This window comes from Hyperolius riggenbachi, chromosome 12 (assembly GCF_040937935.1).
Source record: "Hyperolius riggenbachi isolate aHypRig1 chromosome 12, aHypRig1.pri, whole genome shotgun sequence".
Classification (NCBI taxonomy): Eukaryota; Metazoa; Chordata; class Amphibia; order Anura; family Hyperoliidae; genus Hyperolius; species Hyperolius riggenbachi.
In genome coordinates this window covers 234721985-234749594 of record NC_090657.1, presented here as the reverse complement: position 1 = coordinate 234749594, position 27610 = coordinate 234721985, and the positions used below count along the sequence as shown (strand labels likewise).

Genomic DNA, 27610 nt, shown 5'->3' with positions numbered 1-27610 from the left:
CATGTCACTGACTGTCCTCAGAGGAGCTCACAATCTAATCCTACCATAGTCATAGTCTAATGTCCTACCATATTATTATTATTATGTATTTATATAGCACTGACATCTTCTGCAGCACATTACAGAGTACATAGTCATGTCACTGACTGTCCTCAGAGGAGCTCACAATCTAATCCTACCATAGTCATAGTCTAATGTCCTACCATATTATTATCAGTACTTATATAGCACTGACATCTTCTGCAGAACATTACAGAGTACATAGTCATGTCACTGACTGTCCTCAGAGGAGCTCACACTCTAATCCTACCATAGTCATAGTGTAATGTCCTACCATATTATTATTATGTATTTATATAGCACTGACATCTTCTGCAGCACATTACAGAGTACATAGTCATGTCACTGGCTGTCCTCAGAGGAGCTCCCAATCTAATCCTACCATAGTCATAGTCTAATGTCCTACCATATTATTATTATGTATTTTTATAGCACTGATATCTTCTGCAGCACATTACAGAGTACATAGTCATGTCACTGACTGTCCTCAGAGGAGCTCCCAATCTAATCCTACCATAGTCACAGTCTAATGTCCTACCATATTATTATCAGTACTTATATAGCACTGATATCTTCTGCAGCACATTACAGAGTACATAGTTATGTCACTGACTGTCCTCAGAGGAGCTCACACTCTAATCCCACCATAGTTATAGTGTAATGTCCTACCATATTATTATTATGTATTTATATAGCACTGACATCTGCAGCACATTACAGAGTACATAGTCATGTCACTGACAGTCCTCAGAGGAGCTTACACTCTAATCCTACCATAGTCCTAGTCTAATGTCCTACCATATTATTATTATTATGTATTTATATAGCACTGACATCTTCTGCAGCACATTACAGAGTACATCGTCATGTCACTGACTGTCCTCAGAGGTGCTCACACTCTAATCCCACCATAGTTATAGTGTAATGTCCTACCATATTATTATTATTATTATTATGTATTTATATAGCACTGACATCTTCTGCAGCACATTACAGAGTACATAGGCATGCCACTGACTGTCCTCGGAGGAGCTCACAATCTAATCCTACCATTGTCATAGCCTAATGTCCTACCATATTATTATTATGTATTTATGTAGTGCTGGCATCTTCTGCAGCGCTGTACAGAGTACATGGTCATGTCACTGACTGTCCTCACAGGAGCTCACACTCTAATCCTACCATAGTCATAGTCTAATGTCCTACCATATTATTATTATGTATTTATATAGCACTGACATCTCCTACAGCACATTACAGAGTACATAGTCATGTCACTGACTGTCCTCAGAGGAGCTCACACTCTAATCCTACCATAGTCATAGTCTAATGTCTACCATATTATTATTGTGTATTTATATAGCACTGACATCTTCTGCAGCACATTACAGAGTACATAGTCATGTCACTGACTGTCCTCAGAGGAGCTCACAATCTAATCCTACCATAGTCATAGCCTAATGTCCTACCATATTATTATTATGTATTTATATAGCACTGACATCTTCTGCAGCACATTACAGAGTACATAGTCATGTCACTGACTGTCCTCAGAGGGGCTCACAATCTAATCCTACCATAGTTATAATCTAATGTACTACCATATTATTATTATGTATTTATATAGCACTGACATCTTCTGCAGCACATTACAGAGTACATAGTCATGTCACTGACTGTCCTCAGAGGAGCTCACACTCTAATCCTGCCATAGTCATAGTATAATGTCCTACCATATTATTATTATGTATTTATATAGCACTGACATCTCCTGCAGCACATTACAGAGAACATAGTCATGTCCATAGTTTTTCCTCTTTAGTTGTGCAGTGTGTGGTGTCCCTCTGACCCCACCCCTGTATAACAGAAATCCTGGATCTAGAAGCACATCTGCACAGCATTAGACCCCATGCTGTCACCCGAGGAGTTGGTTCCTGATGCCTGCGGGTGACAGTACCCCATATGCACCTTCAGTCATTTTGATGGACAGAGAGGCGGTACTCTATCTTCTGCCCCGCGATGCATTCTGGTCTTGCCTTTTTGATGCTTTGGAAAGCGATGACCTTCGATAACCTCCTGTTTTGAGACAATAATACCCTTATTAAGGCCGGTTATTGTATTAAGTATATCTTGCTCAACAGCAGCAGCACAAGTGGCTTTTGTACCTCATGAAAGGCACTGAGTGAACCTTGACGCCACATTTCTCAGAGCTGTACTTCAGCTGAGGAGGGCTGCTCTGTGAAGAGGACCTGTAGTGCCACTTGAGGGCCTGGATAAGTGGGGTTTCTTCATGGGCTAACTGTAGAGATCACAGCATCTGATTGGACGAGAAGAGCAGCCATATAATCACCCCACCTGTGCTATAGTGACAGAGGCTGAATCTCTACCACTGTGCACCCCTCTGCTGCTCCCGTCCCGCCACTATGATCAGGTAACGGCCTTGCGGAGGGGCGAGCTGAGGAGGGTGGGGTGGAAATATGGTGGGTTACATGTAGAGCTGGGCATACACTTAGGACAGGCTTCCGATGAAGCTGGGGCGGGTCGGCGAGATGCTAGTATGCCATGTCTATGGCGATCCACATGCATAATGCAGAAAGATGCAACGCACTGTCCATTTTTTGTATCCATGTAGTGAAAGGGGAGGAGGTGGATTTGGGCGCAGGGTAAAGCTGTAAAACTGCTCACCCTGCTCCTGCAAAAGTCTCGGCGGCGCTGATTACAATTCCACCCCCCCCCCCCCCCTCCAGGCCGCCATGGACCCAGGGGCAAAGACTTAATTCAGCTGCCAGCTACTGCTGTTGTTAACACTTTGTTAGATTACGGTCTATGCCCAATTTTTTGCACTGGTTTTTGTACTCTCAATGTTTTTTTTGTTTTTTTTTTTACCGCACACAAATTCGGATGCAGCCTATTGAGTAGGCTGCAGTTCCACATCCAAATGCGAGGTTTGTGTTCCGGTGAATCAGAATCCTGCACAATCCTGCATCCTTTTTTTTTTTTTTAATTGTTTTAAAGGGGCACTATGGTGAAAAATGTAAAATGTGCAAACATAAACAAATAATAAGTACGTTTTTTTTCCAGAGTAAAATGAGCCATAAATTACTTTTCTCCGATGTTGCGGTCACTTACAGTAAGTAGTAGAAATATGACAGAAGTGACAGGTTTTGGACTAGTCTATCTCTTCATGGGGGGTTCTCAGGGATTTATTTATTTTCAAAAGCACTTAGTTAAGGGCAGTTGCTTTATCCAACTGCCAAAAAACTGTATAGCGAGCAGGGAAGCTGGCCAGCATCATTGTTTAAATCCTTTTTAGGGAATATCTTTATAAAGAATAAAAGCCTTGCTGAGAATCCCCCATGAGGAGATGGACTAGTCAAAAACCTGTCGATTCTGTCAGATTTCTATTACCTACTGTAAGTGACTGCAACATAGGATAAAAGTAATTTATGGCTCATTTTACTCTGGGAAAATGTACTTCTTCTTTGTCTGTTTGCACATATTTTAAATTTTACAATTGTTTGCCATAGTGCCCCTTTAATTGAAAAAGTTGGACTTTGGTTTCCATGCCTGTAGCCTGTAATGAAATGAGGGACATGTAATGTTCCTGAACATTTGTGCTAAGCAGTGATGAGCAAAATACTCTCCTAACATGCAAATCTCCTTGGACCCAGGAAAGCAGTTACGGTATATAGAAGTTGAACCTTAACCTACAAAGCTCTCCACAATCTCTCTCCCCGGTACATATCCTCACTAATTTCCAGATACAAACCCAACCGCAATCTCAGATCTGCACACGATCTTCTGTTGTCCTCCTCTAGAATTACCTCCTCACATTCGCGTTTACAAGATTTTGCACGCGCTTCACCCCTTCTCTGGAATGCCCTCCCACAACACATCCGTCACTCGCCGACCTTTGTGACCTTTAAAAGCTCTCTAAAAACTGATTTGTTCCGACAAGCATATGTGCTACCTTAGGCCACTTCCCTTTGTACTAAGACCAAACTGCACTCCTACTAGGTGTCCTAAAACACACTGCCTATATATTTTATCGTATACTACCCCTCCTCTTGTTTCCCCCCCCATTCCCTTTAGATTGTAAGCTCACAAGGGCAGGGCTCTCTCCCCTTTTGTGTCTTGGGTTGTCCCTCCATAAAAGCCTCTATAGAGGGGTGAAACCAATAACAAGCATTTAAAGGACATCTGAGGTAAAAATAAACTGATGAGAAAAACAATTGTATCTAACCTCCTTCTCCTAAAAATGACTTTTTTTTTAGATATCCCACAATTTTATTTTATGTTTAAATCTAGTTTTTAAGATGTTACTGTTTCATTGTCTCTGCTCAAAGACACCTTCATTGAACTATGTCAGAGCTCAAATCTAAGAACTATTGACCCTTTTTATCTCTTTCCTGCTCTCAGAAGCCATTTACTGACAGGAAAGTGTTTTATGGCTGTAATTACTTATCATGGAGGGTTATACTACAGTCTGACCCGGGCAGAAGCTGTCACTTGCATACCTGATGTTTAACTCTTTCAGGCAGCGAAAGAAAAAAAGGAACACAGCATAGTTATTTGTGTGCTTGGCACTGTACATACACATGTTTATCTCATCATGTCACATGTCACCTCGGGTGTCCTTTTAAAGGGGGCGTCGGCATATCATTTTATTGGCTACTGATGATCTCATTGAGGGAAACCGGCGATGGGACACTCAGTGGAGAATCTAACGGGGCATTGCTCTGATTTGGCACTTTGTAATGGAGCATATTGAGGAATCGTGGAGGTAGAGAGAGGGCTCTCCTGCAGCATGCAGAATTTCAAGATGTAAGGCAAAGCATGCGATGTAGGAGGCAGTGGTGTCCTGACAGTGTGACCTTTGCAGCGGTGGTGGGGGAGGGGGGGGGGCGCACTCCGCATACACTTCTGAGAACCCTCCATATCCAGCTGTTCTCTATTATGACAGGAAAGCCCACGGATCAGAGCCTGGAACGGAAAGACTGTGTAACTCGCTGTGGGCGGCTGCGGATGGTTCCTGCAGAAACGCTGTAAACTTTGAGGAAAATACCAGGTTCCCCTTTTCAGAAGAGCGTGAAGCAACCATCGCTTACGGGCGGCCGGGGATGGGAAACCGCTTGTTTATCCAGCCAGAAATCGTGTCACCTCGACAGATGTGTGAACACGCTTAAAACTTCCCTGAACAAAATCCTCCAATCCGGCGTTCCACTTTTATGCTTAAACTCCGCAGTGAAACTGTTATTTTCAGGTTGGTTGCTTGCAATGCAGGCTTAAAGGGGCACTAAGGTGAAAAATTTTAACATTTTAAATATGTGCAAACAGACAAATAAGAAGTACATTTCTTCCAGAGTAAAATTAGCCATAAATTACATTTCTCCCATGTTGCTGTCACTTACAGTAGGTAGTAGACATCTGTCATTACCGACAGGTTTTGGACTAGCCCATCTCTTCATAGGGGATTCTCAGCAAGGCTTTTGTTCTTTATAAAGATATTCTTGAAAAAGCATTTAAACAATGATGCTGGCCAGCTTCCCTGCTCGCTACAGTTTTGTATTTTGGCAGTTGGACGGAGCAACTGCCATTCACTAAGTGCTTTTGAAAATAAATATATCCCTGAGAATCCCCTATAAAGAGATGGACTAGTCCAAAACCTGTTGGTTCTGTCAGATTTCTACTACCTACTGTAAGTGACAGCAACATAGGAGAAAAGTAATTTATGGCTCATTTTACTCTGGAAAAAACGTACTTCTTATTTGTCTGTTTGCACATATTTGAAATTTTACAGTTTTTCGCCATAGTGCCCCTTTAAAGGATACCCGAGGTGACATGATCAGATAGACATGTGAATGATGATGGCAGGAGATACTGATAGGTGTATAGAGATGTTACATCCCCTGTAAAGGCGCGTCGCGTACACACACCATATTTCCGCAAACGACGGGTCCACCAGACCCTCCCGCTGGGCAGACGTTCAGCCGACAGTAGCCCGTATGCACGCTCTGTCGGCAGACTGATAAGACTGTTTCTGACAGATCTGCTGAGCGGATCATTCAGAAACAGTCTTATCAGTCTGCCGACAGAGCGTACATACGGGCTACTGTCGGCTGAACGTTTGCCCAGCGGGAGGGTCTGGCAGACCAGTCGTTTGCGGATACATGGCGTGTGTATGGCGCCTGCCAAGCCTTACAAGTCGATGTACAGGACAGAGCGGCGGCGGGAGAATGGAGGCTCGTCGAGAAGCGGCGCGGGACAGGACGGCTTCTGAGGGCTTGGGGAAGCCCCAGGTAAGTGAAACAATGTGTTTATTTTCTATCTACAGTTCCGCTTTAAGCCTGTATGGATAGGTGCAAAGCAACAGAAAGCTATTTCTCCAGTCTGAAAAGTTCAGTTACAAATGCCATAGTTGTAGTTTGTTCTAATTAGAGTAATTACTTTCAGGCTTTGCTGTGTTCAGTTTTTGGGGGGGGAGGGGGTTGTTGGGAGTGCAGAGTAGGCAGGGCTCCCCCATGTGGCGGTGAGCAAACATTACACCCGATGTGCGTTTCCCTCCTTCACTAATCTCTCCATTAGATCCCTGTCTCCAGATGAGTTTTATTTACTGTGGTATGTGATTAATATCAGAGCTTTCCCCGTACGAGAAGGAGGCTTATCTGCCAGGAATAGCCGCCCTGCATGTCACATTCTTTATCCTCTGCGTCGCCCAGCCCTGCCAGATGACATTCCTCCATTGCAGAGAGGCCTATAGATGCCTCTTATATCACAGATAAAGAAATCGGAGACAGTGGTAAGGCGTACATCCCGCCACTTACAGGAAGCCTGAAACACGAGCGTCTTCAGGAACGGGAACCTTATTCACAGAGCTGACGGAATCAGACGGGTTCGGGAACATCCTGTGATATTGGAGGGTTTGGGAAAAGGCCGACTACAAGCGGCTTTCAGGCCTGTTTAGAGGGCGGAGCTCCAGGGAAATTAACGTTAGTTTTTATAGCGTGGGAGGGGCTTAAAATAGCTTTGGAGTTTTTACTACAACGACGACGAAACATTTGTATTGCTCTTTTCTCCCGTACGACCCAAAGAGCATAAGCTTGTCTCACATCAGTACATAGTGATGTGTACAGGGGAAATGTTATGTGATCATACATGCCAGACTAAACTGGTGGCGTTTCAGTTTTGATTTAAACTGCTTCAGGGTTGGAGCTGTCTTGATTGGGTGTGGCAAGGTATTCCAAAGGGTAGGAGCAGCATGACAGAAAGCTTTGTCTCCAAAGATGCTCTCTGGCTCCCTGTGAGGGATATTGTACCCATTTCCTGTTCAGGAGACCTGCGTGGGAGTTTGGGGCCCTGAGGACCGCAGAAAAAAAAAAAGTTGTTGTAAAAACTGTGGGAGCTCCACATCTGAATGTTAATCAGTTTTGGAAATTGGAGCAAATTTAAGAGGAGAAAAAAAACGAACTGAACCCCTGATCTTTCCTGTTGGTCAGTAAAGCTGTTTCCACTAGCAATTGCTAAACGCTAGCCATTGCGCCTTGTCACTATTTTTTAACGCGATCGCAATCGCGATTTAGCATATGCAATACACTTGCATAGCAAAATCGAGGTAAAAATCGCTCCCGAATGCGATTTTGATTTTGTAAAAATCAAACCGCGGTAGTGGAAAATACCTACCGTGATTCCTATGTTAAACTGGCACCTCTGCTGGTCTATTTGGCTGCAGTAGTGTGTGAATCACACCTGAAACAAGTGTGCAACTAATCTTGTCAGATCTGACAATGTCAGAAACACCTGATCTGCTGCATGCTTGTTCAGGGGCTAGGGCTGAAAGTATTCGAGGCAGAGGATCAGCAGGAGAGCCAGGCAACTGGTATTGCTTAACAGGAAATAAATATGGCAGCCTCTATATACCTCTTGCTTCAGTTGTTCTTTAAGGTGTAGGGCATTTGCAGGAATGAGACAACGTCATGATCGGTCTGGCAATGTGCAAATCCAATAATGGCTTCATGCACACGCCATAAACATAAACATTGCATAAACATAGATGTGGAAGCTGTGATTTTATTGTTCTTGTGAGGGGAGGTACTACGTGAAAGAAGCAATGACTGGAGGGGGCGTGGCCATACCCGCTCACTCACACAGACGTCTACTGGAAACGCCAGTCAATAATAGCTTTTCATTGTACTGAGTGGACACATTCTATGGCACATTTTGCAATATAGAAAGACGTGTAACTAGGTCATCCTCCAGAGTTATATTTAGCCTCAGTTGTGTGTTTTTTGGTTCAGTGACTTCAGTTTAGCTTTTCCCAGAACTCTCCTTCTTGCCTGAGAGAAGTTGCCAGGCATGCGGCGATCGGTGGCCACATGAACAGGACGTGTTTAGAATGTGGTGGTTTTTGGTCAAGGTCTTGTTGCAGGCATTGTGGTATGATGAGTAGAGGTTCCCGGATCCTTGGGGTATGAGTAAGGAGTGGGAAGCTTGAGAAATCATTGCCCAACGCGGTGCGTTCTGTGATACGCCGTATGTTCTGGCGTAAGATGGAATGTCATATGCCCTAGGGACGAGCCTTATCACACCTTCAAGGTCACGCTTCAACGTAAAGAATGTACTTTGTATTAAGAAATACATGAGAATGATCGTTCTAAGCTGCAGGCAGTAGATTTCCATTTTGAATGGCCCAGACTATTGCTACAATGTCAGGTTTTTATTGCCATCTGTGTTCCTATTAAAGAGACTTTCCCCTCCTGTCCTAATGCAGGTCAGATCTCCGAAATAAGCCTCAGACTTTCTTTGCCTTTAATGGATGTTAAAGCAGTATAAAACTCTGACATAATATTCAATAAAAACATGTTTTCCTACTTTATTATTCATATATTATTATTCACTTAGAAATTACAAGTTCCCAAAGTACACTTTTTTGCTCTGAGAGCTGACATTGCATTTTATTCATAACTAGTTTATTCATCTTGTAACATATCCCAGAAATGCTTTCTGAGTGTCTGTCTGTGTTCAGGAGAGTCTGCACAGTCAGAGAATGTGTCACATTCCTCACTTGATACAATTAAGTAAACACAAGATAATGTTATCTCCAGTTCGGATGCGTCCAGCGTTGCCTGCAGGGAGCTTGTAAGTCCTGTGTTTAACCAGCTGAATGCCGTTCTAGTAAAAAAAATGGTGGTAGTATATAATATGCTGTAAATAATCTTTTAGAGCAAAGAATAAAATGCTGGGTTTCATTCCACTTTAAGGAAAATGGCGCTTTTGTTGTAGGCCCCGCCGCAGTTGCCTAATGAGCAACGAGTTCCAAGTTCATGTTTTTCTTTGTGGGGCCCTTTCACACCGCGGTGTGTATAAAAGTGTAATGAGACTTTCATACTTACGCGATACAACGCAACGGAAGTGACGTTTCCACCGCATCTCCGACGCAGGTCAAGAACCAGGTTACAGCTTCGTTGAGTTACGGCGATCTGCATCAGCCCAGAAGTCATGTTAGTCTGTCAACGCGTGGAGTTGTAAAAATTAACTGACGCAACGTCGCGACGCACATGTGCGAATTTACCAGTGCGATTCTGTTCACTTCTTCATACCCGCAGCAGGAAGTGACGGCAAGCGTGCGTCACTTCCTCATACCCACAGCAGGAAGTGACGGCAAGTGCGCGTCAGTTCCTGCTTGTCCGGTAGCCGATAGCACGGTGTTCCCTGAAGGCCTGTTTTTGTGCGTATGTCACTTCCCTCCAATCAGCGGGAGGGAAGGGACGCAGGCGGGTAGCGCCGATACGGAGGAGGCGGGGGAGCGGCGCTAACAGACAGGCTTAGGTAAACATTGTGCTGGCGACACGCTGTGTGTCGCCAGCACTGCGGGGGTATAGCGGCGCGCAGGGGGGTCTTGGAGGCACACCATGGGGCAACAGAGGCTGGTGTTAGTGTGCACAACCAGCCTCTGTGCCCCACTAACATAATAAAATCCCACCTCGGGTTCTCTTTAAAGGATACCTGAGGTGACAAGTGACATGATGTGATAGACACGTGTATGTGCAATGCCTAGCACACTAATAACTAGGCTGTGTTCCTTTTTTTCTTTCTCTGCCTGAAAGAGTTAAATATCAGGTATGTAAGTGGCAGTTCCTGTCTTGAGTCAGGTCTTGGTCAGACTATAGTGTGGCCCTCACTGATAAGAAATTTGAACTATAAAACATTTTCCTAGCAGAAAATGACTTCCAGAGAGCAGGAAAGAGATAAAAAGGATCAACAATTCATACATTTTAGCTCTGGCATACTTCAAGAAATGTGTCATTGAGCAAGAGCAATAAAACAGTTATAGTGTAACTGTCGGGCATAAAATAAAAAAACAATTCTTTATTTTTTTCTGGTAAACAAGTAATGAGGATACTAACCAGGCAATCCAAAAGTTAAAGTCACTATTACTTTTCTCGTTGATAAATGATCATTCCCCAGTTTACCCGACTCTTGTTTGGTACACACAAAATTTGGAAAGCACAAAGGAAGTTGCAGGGCATGCTGGGTTATCATCTTTTGCTTCTCTACTAGAGAAGCAAGAAAGGACAACCCAGCATGCCCTGCAACTTCCTTTTTGTGTACCAAATTTTGTGTGTACCAAATAAGAGTCAGGTAAACTGGGGAATGATCATTTATCAACGAGAAAAGTAATAGTGATTGTAACTTTTGGATTGCCTGGTTAGCATCCTTATTACTTGTTTACCAAATAAAAATAAAGAATTGATTTTATGCCCGACAGTTACACTTTAAAACTTTAAAAAGTAGATTTAAACCTAAAATACAACTGTGGAATATCTTAAAGTCATTAGTTTATCTTAATCATTCGTTTATTTTTGCCTCGGAAGATGGACCGATATTTCCCGTCCTGCCCGATTGAGTAAATTGGTCGATTTAACCAGATATTGAGCAGAATGAAACATAATCTATTCTCTCCCAATCCGATAAAATGAACGACTGGCCAATCGTACAGGAAACTCGAGTAATGAATGGCCATCTTTACTAGAATGGCAGATCGGTTTTGGCTTGAGAACCGGGGCTGTGGAGTCAGTGCGGAAATCATCCGACTCGCTTCTGAAACCTCCGACTCCAGATACCCAAAATTACTCTGACTCCTCGACTCCACTGCCCTGTTAAAAACACTGACATATTGGCCAGTGGAGAAGAGACACAGAACATTTCAAATAGTGCTTTTCTTACAGCTGCATGCTTGTTTCAGGTGTTTAATTCAGACACTACTGCAGCCAAACAGATTAGTAGGCCTGCCAGGCAACCGGTATTGTTTAAAGCACACCTGAACTTGCCAAAAGGGATTTTTATGTACCTGTGGCTTCTTCCAGCAAACATGGGGAGGAGGTATAGAGGCTGATGTATGGAGGCTGGTGAGGAGGTATAGAGGCTGACGTGTGGCTGGGGAGGCTGGGGAGGCGGTATAGCAGTATAGAGGCTGATGAGGAGGTATAGAGGCTGACGTGTGGCTGGGGAGGAGGTATAGAGGCTGATGTATGGAGGCTGGTGAGGAGGTATAGAGGCTGACGTGTGGCTGGGGAGGCAGGGGAGGAGGTATTGATGCTGACGTGTGGCTGGGGAGGCTGGTGAGGAGGTATAGACGCTGATGTATGGAAGCTGGGGAGGATGTATAGCAGTATAGAGGCTGGTGAGGAGGTATAGAGGCTGACGTGTGGCTGTGGAGGCTGGTGAGGAGGTATAGCAGTATAGAGACTGGTGAGGAGGTATAGAGGCTGACATGTGGCTGGGGAGGCGGTATAGCAGTATAGAGGCTGATGCATGGAGGCTGGGGAGGATGTATAGCAGTATAGAGGCTGATGGGGAGGTATAGAGGCTGACGTGTGGCTGGGGAGGAGGTATAGATGCTGATGTATGGAGGCTGGTGAGGAGGTATAGAGGCTGACGTGTGGCTGGGGAGGCTGGGGAGGCGGTATAGTAGTATAGAGGCTGATGAGGAGGTATAGAGGCTGACGTGTGGCTGGGGAGGAGGTATAGAGGCTGATATATGGAAGCTGGGGAGGATGTATAGCAGTATAGAGGCTGGTGAGGAGGTATAGAGGCTGACGTGTGGCTGTGGAGGCTGGTGAGGAGGTATAGCCGTATAGAGGCTGATGCATGGAGGCTGGGGAGGATGTATAGCAGTATAGAGGCTGGTGAGGAGGTACAGAGGCTGATGTATGGAGGCTGGGGAGGAGGTATAGAGGCTGATGTATGGAGGCTGGGGAGGAGGTATAGAGGCTGATGTATGGAGGCAGGAGAGAGGAGGTATAGAGGCTGATGTATGGAGGCTGGGGAGGAGGTATAGAGGCTGATGTATGGAGGCTGGGGAGGAGGTATAGAGGCTGATGTATGGAGGCAGGAGAGAGGAGGTATAGAGGCTGATGCATGGAGGCTGGGGAGGATGTATAGCAGTATAGAGTCTGGTGAGGAGGTACAGAGGCTGACGTGTGGCTGGGGAGGCAGGTGAGGAGGTATAGCCGTATAGAGGCTGATGCATGGAGGCTGGGGAGGATGTATAGCAGTATAGAGTCTGGTGAGGAGGTACAGAGGCTGATGTATGGAGGCTGGGGAGGCAGGTGAGGAGGTATAGCAGTATAGAGGCTGGTGAGGAGGTACAGAGGCTGACGTGTGGCTGTGGAGGCTGGTGAGGAGGTATAGCAGTATAGAGGCTGATGTATGGAGGCTGGGGAGGATGTATAGCAGTATAGAGTCTGGTGAGGAGGTACAGAGGCTGATGTATGGAGGCTGGGGAGGCAGGTGAGGAGGTATAGCAGTATAGAGGCTGATGTATGGAGGCTGGTGAGGAGGTATAGCAGTATAGAGGCTGGTGAGGAGGTATAGAGGCTGACGTGTGGCTGGGGAGGCAGGTGAGGAGGTATAGCAGTATAGAGGCTGATGTATGGAGGCTGGTGAGGAGGTATAGCAGTATAGAGGCTGGTGAGGAGGTATAGAGGCTGACGTGTGGCTGGGGAGGCTGGTGAGGAGGTATAGCAGTATAGAGGCTGATGTATGGAGGCTGGTGAGGAGGTATAGCAGTATAGAGGCTGACGTGTGGCTGTGGAGGAAGGAGTGGCGGTATAGAGGCTGATATATGGGTGAGAAGGCGGTATAGAGGCTGATGCATGGAGGCAGGTGAGGAGGTATAGAGGCTGATGTATGGAGGCTGGGGAGAAGGTATAGAGGCTGATGTATGGAGGCAGGAGAGAGGAGGTATAGAGGCTGATGTATGGAGGCTGGGGAGGATGTATAGCAGTATAGAGGCTGATGAGGAGGTATAGAGGCTGACGTGTGGCTGGGGAGGAGGTACAGAGGCTGATGTATGGAGGCTGGTAAGGAGGTATAGAGGCTGATGTATGGAGGCTGGGGAGGAGGTATAGAGGCTGATGTATGGAGGCAGGAGAGAGGAGGTATAGAGGCTGATGTATGGAGGCTGGGGAGGATGTATAGCAGTATAGAGGCTGGTGAGGAGGTACAGAGGCTGACGTGTGGCTGGGGAGGCAGGTGAGGAGGTATAGCAGTATAGAGGCTGATGTATGGAGGCTGGTGAGGAGGTATAGCAGTATAGAGGCTGACGTGTGGCTGTGGAGGAAGGAGTGGCGGTATAGAGGCTGATATATGGGTGGGAAGGCGGTATAGAGGCTGATGCATGGAGGCAGGAGAGAGGAGGTATAGAGGCTGACGTGTGGCTGGGGAGGCGGTATAGCAGTATAGAGGCTGATAAGGAGGTATAGAGGCTGATGTATGGAGGCTGGGGAGGAGGTATAGAGGCTGATGTATGGAGGCAGGAGAGAGGAGGTATAGAGGCTGATGTATGGAGGCTGGGGAGGATGTATAGCAGTATAGAGGCTGGTGAGGAGGTATAGAGTCTGACGTGTGGCTGTGGAGGCTGGTGAGGAGGTATAGCCGTATAGAGGCTGATGTGTGGAGGCTGGGGAGGATGTATAGCAGTATAGAGGCTGGTGAGGAGGTATAGAGGCTGATGTATGGCTGTGGAGGCTGGTGAGGAGGTATAGAGGTTGACGTGTGGCTGTGGAGGCCGCATTGTGTACAGCCCGGTCTCTGCACTGCAGCCCGGTGGACTCAGTTCCTGGCCTGTGACTCAGCCTCAGTATTGCACCCGTCTGGCATTAGCACACAGCTGGCTTCTGGGAATCTGACCCTTTTGTTGTAAGAAAGACGTTAGTGACTTTGTCTTTATCATGAATCACTCTGTGGAAATGGACTTCCAGAAATCTTATTAATGGCCTTTACTTGTAACCACTATACACCTCCCCCCCCCATATAAGGATAGTGTTCCCATTAGGCTTACCGTAATAAAGTGCTTCCCCTGTAGGGAGAGGGTTATGGAAGCTGACATATTAATTCCATTTTACCAATACCAGTTGCCTGGCTGTCCTGCTCATCCTCTGACCCAATTATCCATAGCCCCTGAACAAGCATTCCGATCAGATGTTTCTGCATAAAAATCTGACAAGATGTTCAGCACGCTTGCTTCAGGCAATACTGCAGCCAAAGAGATCAGAAGGACAGCCAGGCAGCTGGCATTGTTTAATTAGAAATACATGTCAGACTTCTTACCCCTCTCAGTTCAGGTGTCCTTTAAAGTGAATAGGCAATTTCCAATTATTTAGGCCTATCTGCCCCCCCCCCCCCCCCATAAGTTTAATAGCCCACATTCATAGAATGTTATTATGCGTCTATCTCTTTTTGGGGTCCTTGATGTAAGTTAAGATTGGCTATTTGACCTTCAAATCTGGCCCCTGGATCAAAAAGGCTCTTATAACTTGGTCACCCCCACAGTCCATCTCAAAACCTTTGGAGCCAGAACTATCTGTCATGCTGTCCCAACCCTTTGGATCTCCCTGCCACACCCAATCAGGGTAGCTCCATCTCTGGAAACTGAACAGCCACCTGTTTAGCCTGGCATTTATGAACGCCTATTTCCTCTAACACAGCCCAGCCTGCAGCTATGTACTGACCTGACACCTATCTATGTGCTGAGCCCTATGGGAGAAATGTCCTCTACAAATGGTATTGTATTTGCTTATCCTGGGGGAAGCAGATGCTACTCAGTGTAAACTTCACCCATAGCTTTCCCGAGTCATTGGCAGTAGGCTGGTCATCGGGGGAGGAGTTTATCCAGTGGTAGGCGGGGACTATAATTTCTCTACTGAAAAATGTTTGACTCTAAACTTCATTCCCATCCTTTAAATTGATATATTTCTTATTTTAAAATGTTAATATGAAGGAAAATGAACCAGGATAGAAAGGACCAGTGTGGTTTAAATTATAAAAACATATTTTTAGGGTGTGCCGGGGGCGTGATCAGGGTTGTGGCAGGGGCGTGGCTTAAGTGTCCCTCTTTCTCATCTCAAAAAGCTTGGAGGCATGCCTCAAGTCCCAATCCTCACTGGGCAATGTGCCTCGTGTATGAGGCAGAGACGAAGCACCCTCATGTATTTTACCATATATATCAGTGGGAACATGACAGTAAACACTTACCCTGCTCTCTGTTTCGTCCTTCACTGCTCAGCCTGCTTATTTTCAGCCCTGATAAAATCCCCGACTGAGCATTCAGTCTGGCTTTGCTCAGGAACCACTAAACCTACTTTTTTGTTGTCTTTGAAACAGAAAATAAAACTGGGATTCTAAAACAAAGGTCATTTTTAGAAGAAGTCGGCTAGATTCAATTGTTTCTCATCCGTTTATTTTCAGCTCAGGTTTGGTTTTAGGTCAGACATAATACAGAGAGAGGTGGCAGTTTCCATAGCGCCCCCTCCTGGTTCACCCTGGAAGTTATCTGGCCTAATGATGCACTGACGCTGCCTGCGAGTGTCTTGTTCCTCCTTTCGCTGGTGTGCGGGTGATGCGGCCTCTGGTAGAAGAATATTTGGGAGTTCCCAGAATCGGGCACTTCTTCCCCCACGATGTGAGCTTTTCCCAGAATATCTGCATTTTCTTTTAAAAAGGGAAACCCAAAAACTGAAAGTAGAAAATCTCACAAAGCTGGAACAGCAGTTGTCCATTTCCCTGGCTGGATACGGGCAGCTGCCCTGGCCGATCTCTGCATGTAAGATTGCATTTTTCATCAACCATGATTGGCTACCTACCTTTTAATCTGTCTCTCTGAAGTCCCATTCCTCAGACATTTACACGCGCAACACGCAGACTTGCTGCCAACTCTGCAGTGGGAATATCTGAGGAATAGGACTTTGCAGAGACAAAGTAAAGGTATGTAACTAATCGTGCTTCAGAGCAGAACCTAGCTATACCATTACTTTGTCTCTGTGAAGTCCCGTTCTTCAGACAACCCCACCTCCTGCCGAGAGACGTGCCGCGAGGGGGGGTAAAGTCAGAAATGCTTTATTATGACGGCATTATTAGTCAGGGAGGATCGGAGGCAGATGAAATCCTTTTATAGTTGTCGTTTTGATGGCGTTTTATTGGTGAAGATCTCTGAGCATTATTAACCTCTGTGTTTTTTCCACTGTTTTCTAGGACGCCGTTGTTCCTTCTGGCCCCGCTTGTGGCCCCCTCTGCTCCGCCCACCTCCACCCGGCAGCCCCCCCTTGGCTGTCTCTGCCCGCGGGGGGCTCACCGCTTCCAGTGGGTCGGAAACTTGGTCCCTGAATTTGGCATTTCCAGCTCCAACGTGAAGATTCTGTCAACGCCAACAGAGTTCTATGAAGTCCTGAAGGTACAGAACCATACACCTTCCAATTCACACTTCAGTCTGACAGATCGAGCTTAAAGGACAACTGAAGTGAGAGGGATATGGAGGCTGCCATATTTTTTCCTTTTACATAAAACCAGCTACCTGGCTGTCCTGCTGATCCTGTCCCTCTAATACGTTTAGCCACAGCCCCTGAACAAGCATGCAGCAGATCAGGTGCTCTGACTGAAGTGTGACTGTAATAGCTGCATGCTTGTTCCAGGTGTGTGATTCAAACACTACTGGGCGGTGGCGTAGTGGTTAGCGCTCTCGCCTTGCAGCGCAGGGCCCCACAGCTCGAATCCCAGCCAGGGCCCTGTCTGCATGGAGTATGTATGTTTCTCTCCGTGTCTACGTGGGTTTCCTCCGGGCACTCCAGTTTCCCCCCACATCCCAAAAATAATAATTAATTGGCTTCCTTCTAAATTGGCCATAGTCTATAATTAATGTATGACTATGGTAGAGGATTAGATTGTGAGCCCCTCTGAGGGACAGTTAGTGACAAGACAATATACTCTGTACAGCGCTGCGGAAGATGTTGGCTCTTTAATAATAATACTACAGCAGCCAAAGAGTTAAGCAGGGCTGCCAGGCAACTGGTATTGTTTAAAATATTAATATAATAATAATAATGGCAGTATTTGTATAGCGCCTTTCTCCTGTCGGACTCAAAGCGCTTGCGAGGCAGCCACTAGAGCGCACTCAGTAGGCAGTAGCAGTGTTAAGGAGACTTGCCCAAGAAACTCCGTACTGAAATAGGTGCTGGCTTACTGAACAGGCAGAGCCGAGATTTGAACCCAGGTCTCCTGTGTCAGAGACAGAGCCCTTAACCATTACACTTTCCATTACATTACACTATCCAGCCACTGGAAATGAATATGGCAGCCTCCATATCGCCCTCACCACAGGCTCACTTTCATGTGTCAAGGGACAGCCTATAGGCACACAGTATATTTCCAGAGTTATGAAGGGCAGAGGAGCAGCTGCAGAACCACCGCACGTGGCGCCCCCTGCAGGCTTGGATGGAACCTTGACTGAGAGGGATATGAATGTTTCCTTTTAAACAATACAAGTTGCCTGGCAGTCCTGCTGATCTCTTTGGCTACAGTAGTGGCTGAATCGCACACCTGAAACAAGCATGCACAGTTCGGGTTTCGGGGGCAGGAGTAGAGCGGGAGAGAAGAAAACCGCTGCAAAACCGGGGCTTTGACGATGTCAAGATTTTCTTGCCCCTGATCACGATTCTCGGTTTAAAATCGAAAATCGTTCAGCACTAATGCACAGTGTACTCCTCAAAGAAAAAATTCCCAGCCGGGTGGCATGAAAAAGTAGCCGGGTGGAGCGGGATGACAGAATACGGGGCCGGCGCTTCTCTACACAACTCTGCTTATAGCACAGGAGGAGGTGAGCTGATGACAGCCGGGTGCTCACCAAAACTAGCCGGGTGGCGCATCCGGCTAAAAGAGCACGGGGGGGAACACTGATGCAGCTAATCCAGTCTGACTTCAGTCAGAACACCTGTTCTGCTGCATGCTTGTTCAGGGGCTATGGCTAAAAGTATTAGAGTCACAGGATCAGCAGGAGAGTCCGGCAACTGGTATTATTTTAAAAGGAAAAATCCATATCCTTCTCAGCTTAGGTTCCCTTTATAGTAAACCTGGGATGACGAGATGGAATGAAGTTAGATAATGACCTCAGTGGTTGGAAGCCTGGAGTGTCCGGAGGTTTCCCGTATTTTCCCGTAGCCCACTGTTCCAGCACAGGGTCCCCCTCCATCTTCTGGCCGTGGGTGAGCACATCCGGACTGGGCATGTGTGAGTAAGGTTTGCACATGCCCAGTAGGATGGAGCCACATGTGCATGACTTCTTCCTCTGTGCATGGGGGCTTAGTTCTACTGGGCATGTGCGGACGTTACTTGCACATGCCTGGTCCGGATGCGTTCGTCCATGGCTGGGAGCGCAAGCAAGAGATGCAAAGGGAACCTGCACTGGAACGGGGGGCTCTACGAGGGTCCGGGAAGCCTCCTGACCATCCAGAGGTTTCTCACTACTGAGGTGAGTTTCTAAGGACTGTTTCACACCGTGGGGGATTTTGCTGCAATTGCAGATTGCACATCGCTAGTACATTGGCTCCCTGCAGGAGTATTCACACTGCAGTGTGTACAATTGCAATAATGATGCGTGCAGCACTTTGGGATCGATCGGAAAAAATCGAGGCACAATGACCATGAATTCAGTTTTCCTTCAGGCCCCTTTTATACTTGTGTTGCGTTTCCCTTTCAGCACCCAGCGTAACGCAACCCCAAGAAAGTCTATGGGCCTGTACACCTAACTTCATCAGGGCCTGATGTCACGTTTGGGGTATTGGCCACCCCACAGCCTCTCTGGCACCTCCCGTCCCGTCCTTCAGGGCCTGATGTCACGTTTGGGGAATTGGCCACCCCACAGCCTCTCTGGCACCTCCCGTCCCGTCCTTCAGGGCCTGATGTCACGTTTGGGGTATTCGCCACCCCACAGCCTCTCTGGCACCTCCCGTCCCGTCCTTCAGGGCCTGATGTCACGTTTGGGGTATTCGCCACCCCACAGCCTCTCTGGCACCTCCCGTCCCGTCCTTCAGGGCCTGATGTCACGTTTGGGGAATTGGCCACCCCACAGCCTCTCTGGCACCTCCCGTCCCGTCCTTCAGGGCCTGATGTCACGTTTGGGGAATTGGCCACCCCACAGCCTCTCTGGCACCTCCCGTCCCGTCCTTCAGGGCCTGATGTCACGTTTGGGGTATTGGCCACCCCACAGCCTCTCTGGCACCTCCCGTCCCGTCCTTCAGGGCCTGATGTCACGTTTGGGGAATTGGCCACCCCACAGCCTCTCTGGCACCTCCCGTCCCGTCCTTCAGGGCCTGATGTCACGTTTGGGGTATTGGCCACCCCACAGCCTCTCTGGCACCTTCCGTCCCGTCCTTCAGGGCCTGATGTCACGTTTGGGGAATTGGCCACCCCACAGCCTCTCTGGCACCTCCCGTCCCGTCCTTCAGGGACTCACGTTCATCACCAGCTGTACATAATAAAAATGGAGACTCCTCATCGCGTAAAAGTCTACTTATGGCTTTATTCGTTTTTGTAAAAGGTATGCATATACATGCAGAGATAATCAGCAAAAACGTAAAACGTTCCAGTAATAAGTGCTCCCAACATGGGATAGTGACAACTCAATATGAGCGATTAGGGATCACTTAAAGGGGAACTGAAGAGAGAGGTATATGGAGGCTGTCATGTTTATTTCCATTTAAGCAATACCAGTTGCCTGGCAGCCCTGCTGATCCTCTGCCTCTAATGCTATTAGCCATAGCCCCTGAACAAGCATGCAGCAGATCAGGTGTTTCAGACTTTAAAGTCAGATCTGACAAGACTACCTGCATGCTTGTTTCTGGTGTTATTCAGATACTACTGCAGAGAAATAGACCAGCAGGGCTGCCAGGCAACTGGTATTGATTAAAAGAAATATAAATATGGCATCCTCCATATACCTCTTACTTCAGTTCCCCTTTAAAGCAAAGTAATGCACTTAGCTGGGGTGGGTATAGCACCCAGGGACCACCTAACAGCCTGCCCGGTGTCCACAGACGTCACTCCCGCTATCAGTGCTAATACTGCTCACTGGAAAGATTACAAACCGCTCCTGTGTGAATACCGCCGCTCGCGGGCGACCAGACATTCGCGCTTTTCATACTAGATTTAATCTTATGAACACCTGATGGGAAGTTCCTGATCCAATCTTCCATGTTTTCCCCCACAGTCCCAGGTGAAGACTGCTAAGAAGCGGATCACAATGGCATCCCTGTACCTCGGAACCGGCCCCCTGGAGCAAGAGCTGGTGAGGACCGCCATATACTGACTGAGACAAGCCAACCCTAATGCTGCCCACTAATGATACAATCCTGGTTGTACAATCTTACCTATTAGAGGGTAAACTGAGTGGACACTTTAGGCAGCTCCTCGTATTACATAGATGTGGTGCAATTGTACAATCAAGATTGTATCATCTATGAGCACCTTTATATGTGATTTGCTTGTAGTTGAGGAAATTGTGTGGAGGGTGGGTTTCTTACGCTGGATCCACACCATACAATTATTTGGCAGATTTACCTGCCAGATCGATTTATTTCCAGCATGTCCGATCTGACGATCGATTGTTTTTTTTTTTTCTTTTAGCGATTTTCTGATTGATTTCCGTTTGGCTTTTATGGAAATGGATCAGAAAATCGCTCAGAAAAAGATCAATCCTCAGATCGGACAAGCTGGAAATAATCGATCTTGCAGGTAAACCTGCCAAAAAATTGTATGGTGTGGATGCAGCGTAAGGTATAAATTCTGTAGATTATTACATTTAAAGGAGAACTTGGGGATGATCCAAATGTAGTCAATAGATTTATCCATTACTAAAATAAAACTGAATACACTTTGTATCTGTGAGTGAGTTTAAAGAGACACTGAAGCGGAAAAAAAAATATGATATAGTGAATTGGTTGTGTACTATGAATAATTACTAGAAGATTAGCAGCAAAGAAAATATTCTCATACTTTTATTTTCAGGTATATAGTGTTTTTTCTAACATTGCATCATTCTATAATATGTGCACATTACACACTAAAGCTGGCCATACACTGGCCCGATTTGCGCCCGTTTCAACAGCAGATTCGATTACTGGGATCGAATCTGCTGCCAATCGTTCACGCTACACGCCGAATTTCGATCCATTTCGTCCGATCCCGTCGATCGCGCCGTGCGGAAAATAACCGTCGATCGCCCGCGGGTAAAGAGCGCATCGCTAGCAGCGTTCGAGTGCCTGACGACCGACGAAATAGAGCCCGCATACATTACCTGCTCCGCCGGCGCGACTCCAGTCCCCAGGTCACCGCTGCTCTGTCTGCGCTCTGGTCTCCAGGTCCGGCATGCCTCACTTCTTCTAGCCCGGCAGGAAGTTTAAACAGTAGAGCGCACAACAGATTGTGAACGGTTTCAGGCTGAAATCGGTTCACAATCTGTTTGCTGTAAAGGTAGCCATACGATCCCTCTCTGATCAGATTCGATCAGATAGGGATCTGTCTGTTGGTCGAATCTGATGGCAAATCGACCAGTGTATGGCCACCTTAAGCTTTCAAAATGAGTCTTTCAGAGCAGTCTATGAACTAATGACCTCTCCTCTGCCAGAGAAAAAGTAAATAGTCCAGGAACAGTTGAGATAATAAAAGTCAGATAACAGCCCTCTCCAGGACTAACTTAGTCTGAGAGCTTAATGGCTTGTTTGCATAGAGATAACTGGAGTTTCTCAACTCTTCCTGTACTGGAAACCATTAGACTGTATCTGATCTTAATGTTTTATTTCTTAGCTGTGCTACACATACAAATCATAATATCATCATTTTTTTTTCGCTTCAGTGTCTCTTTAAATGGACTTTGTGTGCTAACGATAAGCCGCTTCTCCCAGGCATTCTATTGTCAGGACTATTGAAATTCAAAGCTGGGATATTAATAACCTGTCTCTGGGGGTCTCCAGACTCATTCAGACAGGCTGATTCCACCCGCTGGCTACAGAGTATAATACTGCAGCAGCTGAAATCTCATAATGAACATTTATTATTGTAAAGGAATAAATCACAGATGTTAATGAATGCCCAGTTCTCTAATGTAATCACACTTCATCTTACATATGCATGTGTTGGAAAAAGTTTTTGTCAGTTAAGTGAATGCCCCGCCCCTTCCTTTTCTTCTGCAGTGGCTCCACCCATTACTTATTATGGTCTGGCATCTACACCTGTCAGAGCTCACACCTCCCTTACCTGACATGGCTGCTTAAAGTCAAGCGAAATCGAATATTGAACAAAGTAAATTCTAACAGTAAAGAGAACTGGATACATAAACCTATAGATAGTATACCCGGTCTCATGGGCCTTATGTACTCGCCAGCGCAGTGCAGCTCGCTTCCTATTCTCTCTGGATGTAACTGCTGGGCGTGTCAGTCAGGAGTGACCATGTGTCACCCACAATAATACAAACAACAATTGTCAGATTCCTGCATCTGATTGTATTCTCGTCCCTCCTCCCCGCAGGTGGACTGCATCGAGGACGCCCTGCGCAGCGCAGACACGGATGACCTGCAGGTGTCCATTCTCCTGGACCACACCCGAGGATCGCGGGGTCAGTGGCGGCCCCTGGCACAGGTTATGACACCCCCCTCTGATGTGATAACAGGCAGTCACTCACATCACATAAGAGGATGGTGACACTCAGCCTGTGATAGCTCCTTCCTGCTGTGACCAACTGGACCGCCCATTTAAAGCACAACCCCGCCTTAACGTCATGATAAACCCACTAGGGTGTCTTAAGGTTTAAAGTGTCAGCTCTTCTGACCTGGACATCGCCTAGATCGGCCGCTGCACATTCACGCTGCACAAAACTTGATTAGAAGGAACCGGAAGGGAGAGACCTTTAGAGTTTGCCATAATTATTTCCTGTTACACAATACCAGTTGCCTGGCAGCCCTGCTGATCCTCTGCCTCTCATACTTTTAGCCATAGACCCTGAACAAGCATGCAGCAGGTCAGATGTATCTGACATTGTCCGATCTGACAAGATTAGCTGCAAGCTTGTTTCTGGTGTGATTCAGACACCACTGCAGCCAAGTAGACCAGCAGGGCTGCCAGGCAACTAGTATTGTTTAATAGGAAATAAATTTGTCAGCCTCCATATGTTTCTCACGTCGGTTGTCCTTTAAAAATAAATAAATATGGTAGCCTCCATATTCCTCTCACTTAAGGTTCACTTTAATGATAGTTCAGACATGTTTTCCCCTGCTGCCCCAGCGGCGATATGTTGGCGAGACCAGCCGTAACCTGATTGGATAATCGTAAAGCACACCCTTACACCAGAAATGAAAAGTGTTTTCAGATATGATTGCAGACTGCATACTCTGATGTTGTGATACACATCGGTGCAGCTGATGTGCTGAATGGACTAACGGTTCTATTTACCATACAGCACAGGAGTTGTGGTCAATATACGGTATGTTTTCAACTGGATAACTGTCAAAGTTTAAAATCAGCTTTGTCATAACCTAATCAGAAAAGAGTTATGGTCTAATATTTTCTGGAGCGCAAATACGCTTTTTGCTACCTTAGCAATGGTGCTGTGTGTGTTGCACAGAAAACACCCAAATTCCCTTCGCCCTGCATGTATGGTTAGCCGCACAAAGGTGTTGACCAAAACCATTATAGTCTGTGTTAAAGGCGGGGTCGTCCTTTAAATGAACCCAGATTGTTTGTTTCCTCTGGTGACCTAGAAGGATTCTCATGGACCCTTTTACGCTTCTCTCACTACAGGTAAGAGGAATTCTCGGACAATGCTGCTCCCTCTGGTGCGCCGGTACCCCGATCGCGTACGCGTCTCCCTCTTCCACACGCCAAACCTCCGCGGCCTTCTGCGCATGCTGACCCCAGAGAGGTTCAACGAGACCATCGGCCTGCAGCACATGAAGGTGTATCTGTTTGATGACAACCTCATCCTGAGCGGGTAAGATCAGCGGAGGCCGAGCTGCAGCTATTTCCTGGGGTAAAGTCCGCACTTACAATGCGGTTTAACTCCTCCAAATTTTCTGTCAGATCGACTGATCAATTGATAATTATAGCATAATCGATCTGCCTCCAGTTGAAAATAGGATTGATTTTGAGATCAGTACAGCACAAAATCGATCCCTTTCTAGATCAGAGGCAGATCAGACATGCTGGATATTATCAATCGATGGGAAATTGCCTTAACGTGCACCCGGGGTGACATGATGATAAATGTGTATGCACAGTGACAAACACATTCATAACCAGGCTGTTTAACTCTTTCAGGCAGCAAAATAAGACAAGTACATTTCTAGGCATTGAAGTGACCGCTTCTGTCTTGTCGGGAATCCCTGATAAATTACAGCCATAAAGGTTTTCCTGGCAAAATATAACTTCTGAGTGTAAGGAGAGATAAAATACATGAACTATTGACCTTTTTCTAACACCGGGACACTTAATAGCCTGCCAATGATTAGTCAGTAAATATTCAACCTACTTTGTAAAATGTTTAAATCTAAAGGGAAAACACTGGGATACTTAAAAAAACTAATTTTTAGGAATTGGAGGATAAATATAATTGTTTATTTCATCAGTTCACCTCGGGTTCACTTTAAGGGTCGATATATATATATTAACCGATCAATCCCTGTCTAATGATTTGATAGTCATCCATTCCTACCATACATGGCAAATTTGATTTCAATAAATTTCAGCAGAAATCTATCGGGCATCGATCTACCCGCAAGTGGTACCGCTCAATGCAGTGTAACAATATCGGACGTCCATCTCCCGCCATTCTGGCCCCGCCCCCTTTCTCCGAGATTTTCCATCCTGTCTGATCAGACTATTGAAAGATAAACTGCATAAGATCGATAGAAAGTGAACCAGTCCGATATGTTGGGACAGAGGATTACTGGCAGGTTTGTTCAAAGCGATTGGATTGCTCAGAGAAATCGATCTGAGAAATTGGCAGGAGGACTCTGCAGCACCTACTTGGGTAAATATCTCATTTTTCTCCTTAGGTTTGGCTCTGGTTCAATTTAAGGTGAAAAAAACAACCCCGAGGTCTGAAGTGGTTATAGGTTAAGTGGCTGCCTTGCTCAATATATAGTCTTAGTGTTAATCCCTTAGCGTCTGTATAAATCTTTTTACAGAGAGATCATTACAGTCTAGTAACTTGTTTTAATTGCTACTTTTGAAGCAATAAAATCTGTCCAGGGAGCTGTGCACAATGGCGTCTTTCAAATAGTTGTCAGGATTTCCAGAGTGGCTCCCTCCATGCCCGACAGATATTCATGCGCTGCTGTGCGGAACCTGCTGGTGCGGACTGGCGAGTATCACCAGGAAGTATTTTAGGAACCTGAAGAATAAATAGCACTTCTGGTATTACAAAGCCTTCGTGTAAACAGTTCCCAAAATCGCCCGGAGCTGTTTGACAGCGGCCTGTGTGACTCTTTGTAAAGCACCTAAACTTCAAACCACCAGCAAGTGCTTAATATCGAAACAATCTGGAATGCACTGTACAGTTACTCTTGTTGTCAAAATCTTAACCTCCTATTTATTGCATAACTACAGTTGTCAGTAGCCGATAAGGAAACACACATTTATTGGAAGAGGAAGTTGAAGATATTATTATTAGTACATAGTCATGCCACTGGCTGTCCTCAGACTATGACCATGGTAGGATTATTTAGCACTGACATCTTCTGCAGCACATTACAGAGTACATAGTCATGTCACTGACTGTCCTCAGAGGAGCTCACACTCTAACCCTACCATAGTCATAGTGTAATGTCCTACCATATTATTATTATGTATTTATATAGCACTGACATCTCCTGCAGCACATTACAGAGTACATAGTCATGTCACTGACTGTCCTCAGAGGAGCTCACACTCTAATCCTTCCATAGTCCTAGTCTAATGTCCTACCATATTATTATTATGTATTTATATAGCAGTGACATCTTCTGCAGCACATTACAGAGTACATAGTCATGTCACTGACTGTCCTCAGAGGAGCTCACACTCTAATCCTTCCATAGTCCTAGTCTAATGTCCTACCATATTATTATTATGTATTTATATAGCAGTGACATCTTCTGCAGCACATTACAGAGTACATAGTCATGTCACTGACTGTCCTCAGAGGAGCTTACAGTCTAATCCTACCATAGTCATAGTCTAATGTCCTACCATATTATTATGTATTTATATAGCGCTGACATCTTCTGCAGCACTTTAGCTCACAATCTAATCCTGTTGTCACTATTGTGTACACCTGGTGGGATGGTTTGGAGAGGTACTAGGCTGCTAGGTTTTTGTTCTATGATTACACTCCTCTCAGCGGAATTCCTTTCTCCCTTTTTTATAATAGTTATTTTTCATTTTCTGCTCCAGAGCGAACCTCAGCGATTCCTATTTCACCAACCGGCAGGACCGCTACATCCTGCTGCAGGGCTGCTCCGAGCTGGCTGACTTCTTCGGGGAACTGGTGCAAGCAGTTGGAGATGTCTCCCTGCAGCTGCAGCCGGACGATTCCATGGAGGTAGAGGAGGGGATGGAGCACCCCTATGAAGGTGAGACATGGTGCAGTCCTCTGTCTCCTGCTGAGGTAGCCTCCGCCAGGACCATGAGGGCCGGCCACTAGGGGGTGCTTTATTCCCGGGGTCCCCCAGCATTGTCCAACGCTGCCGAAAATGCGTACATGCAAAAAGCGTACCAGGGATGTTATGGCACTGGCAATGGCCTGTAGTAGAATATCTGTAAAATTACTGTTTGTAATGTATTGTGCAGTAATTCTGATCGTAAAACGTTGGTAAAATTTACAAATATTTTATGAACGCTTAACCTCATGTTCTCACATGAGCCCTCCCTCCACTGATTCCTAACCGGCCTCCCCACCAATGCCTAATCGACCCCTCCCACCAATTCCTAACCTAACCCTCGGCCAAATGCCTAAAGGTGACCACTAACGGTCCAATTTCTAGCGAAAAATCGTTAGAGCTATCAGAAATTCTGATCGAATTGGTTGTAAATAATCTCTGTTGATGGGCACAATGGATTATGAACGATTATAAAAACAGTCGTCCGATTGGATTTTCGTCGAGCCAAAATTAGGATTTTCTTGTTAGTTGTGATAGGAAGCAAAGATTGGTTAGTTGATGGTGTAGTGAACGATTTCACTCCTGATCAGAAT

The 27610-nt window shown here is 46.0% G+C and overlaps 1 protein-coding gene across 3 annotated transcripts in view; it reads left to right on the top strand.

Annotated features, from left to right (window-relative positions):
* The window catches only part of PGS1 (phosphatidylglycerophosphate synthase 1), a 213337-nt gene that overhangs the window by 18678 nt on the left and 167049 nt on the right, over positions 1-27610 (top strand). For all 3 annotated transcript variants that reach the window (XR_011025276.1, XM_068263319.1, XM_068263318.1), the window contains exons 2-6: positions 16591-16789; positions 20597-20674; positions 22912-22999; positions 24181-24370; positions 26812-26990. Coding sequence is in view for 2 of the 3 variants with exons in the window: in XM_068263319.1 (XP_068119420.1) it covers positions 16591-16789; positions 20597-20674; positions 22912-22999; positions 24181-24370; positions 26812-26990 (734 nt within the window). In the remaining variant the exon portion in view is untranslated. The remainder of the gene's footprint in view (positions 1-16590; positions 16790-20596; positions 20675-22911; positions 23000-24180; positions 24371-26811; positions 26991-27610) is intronic.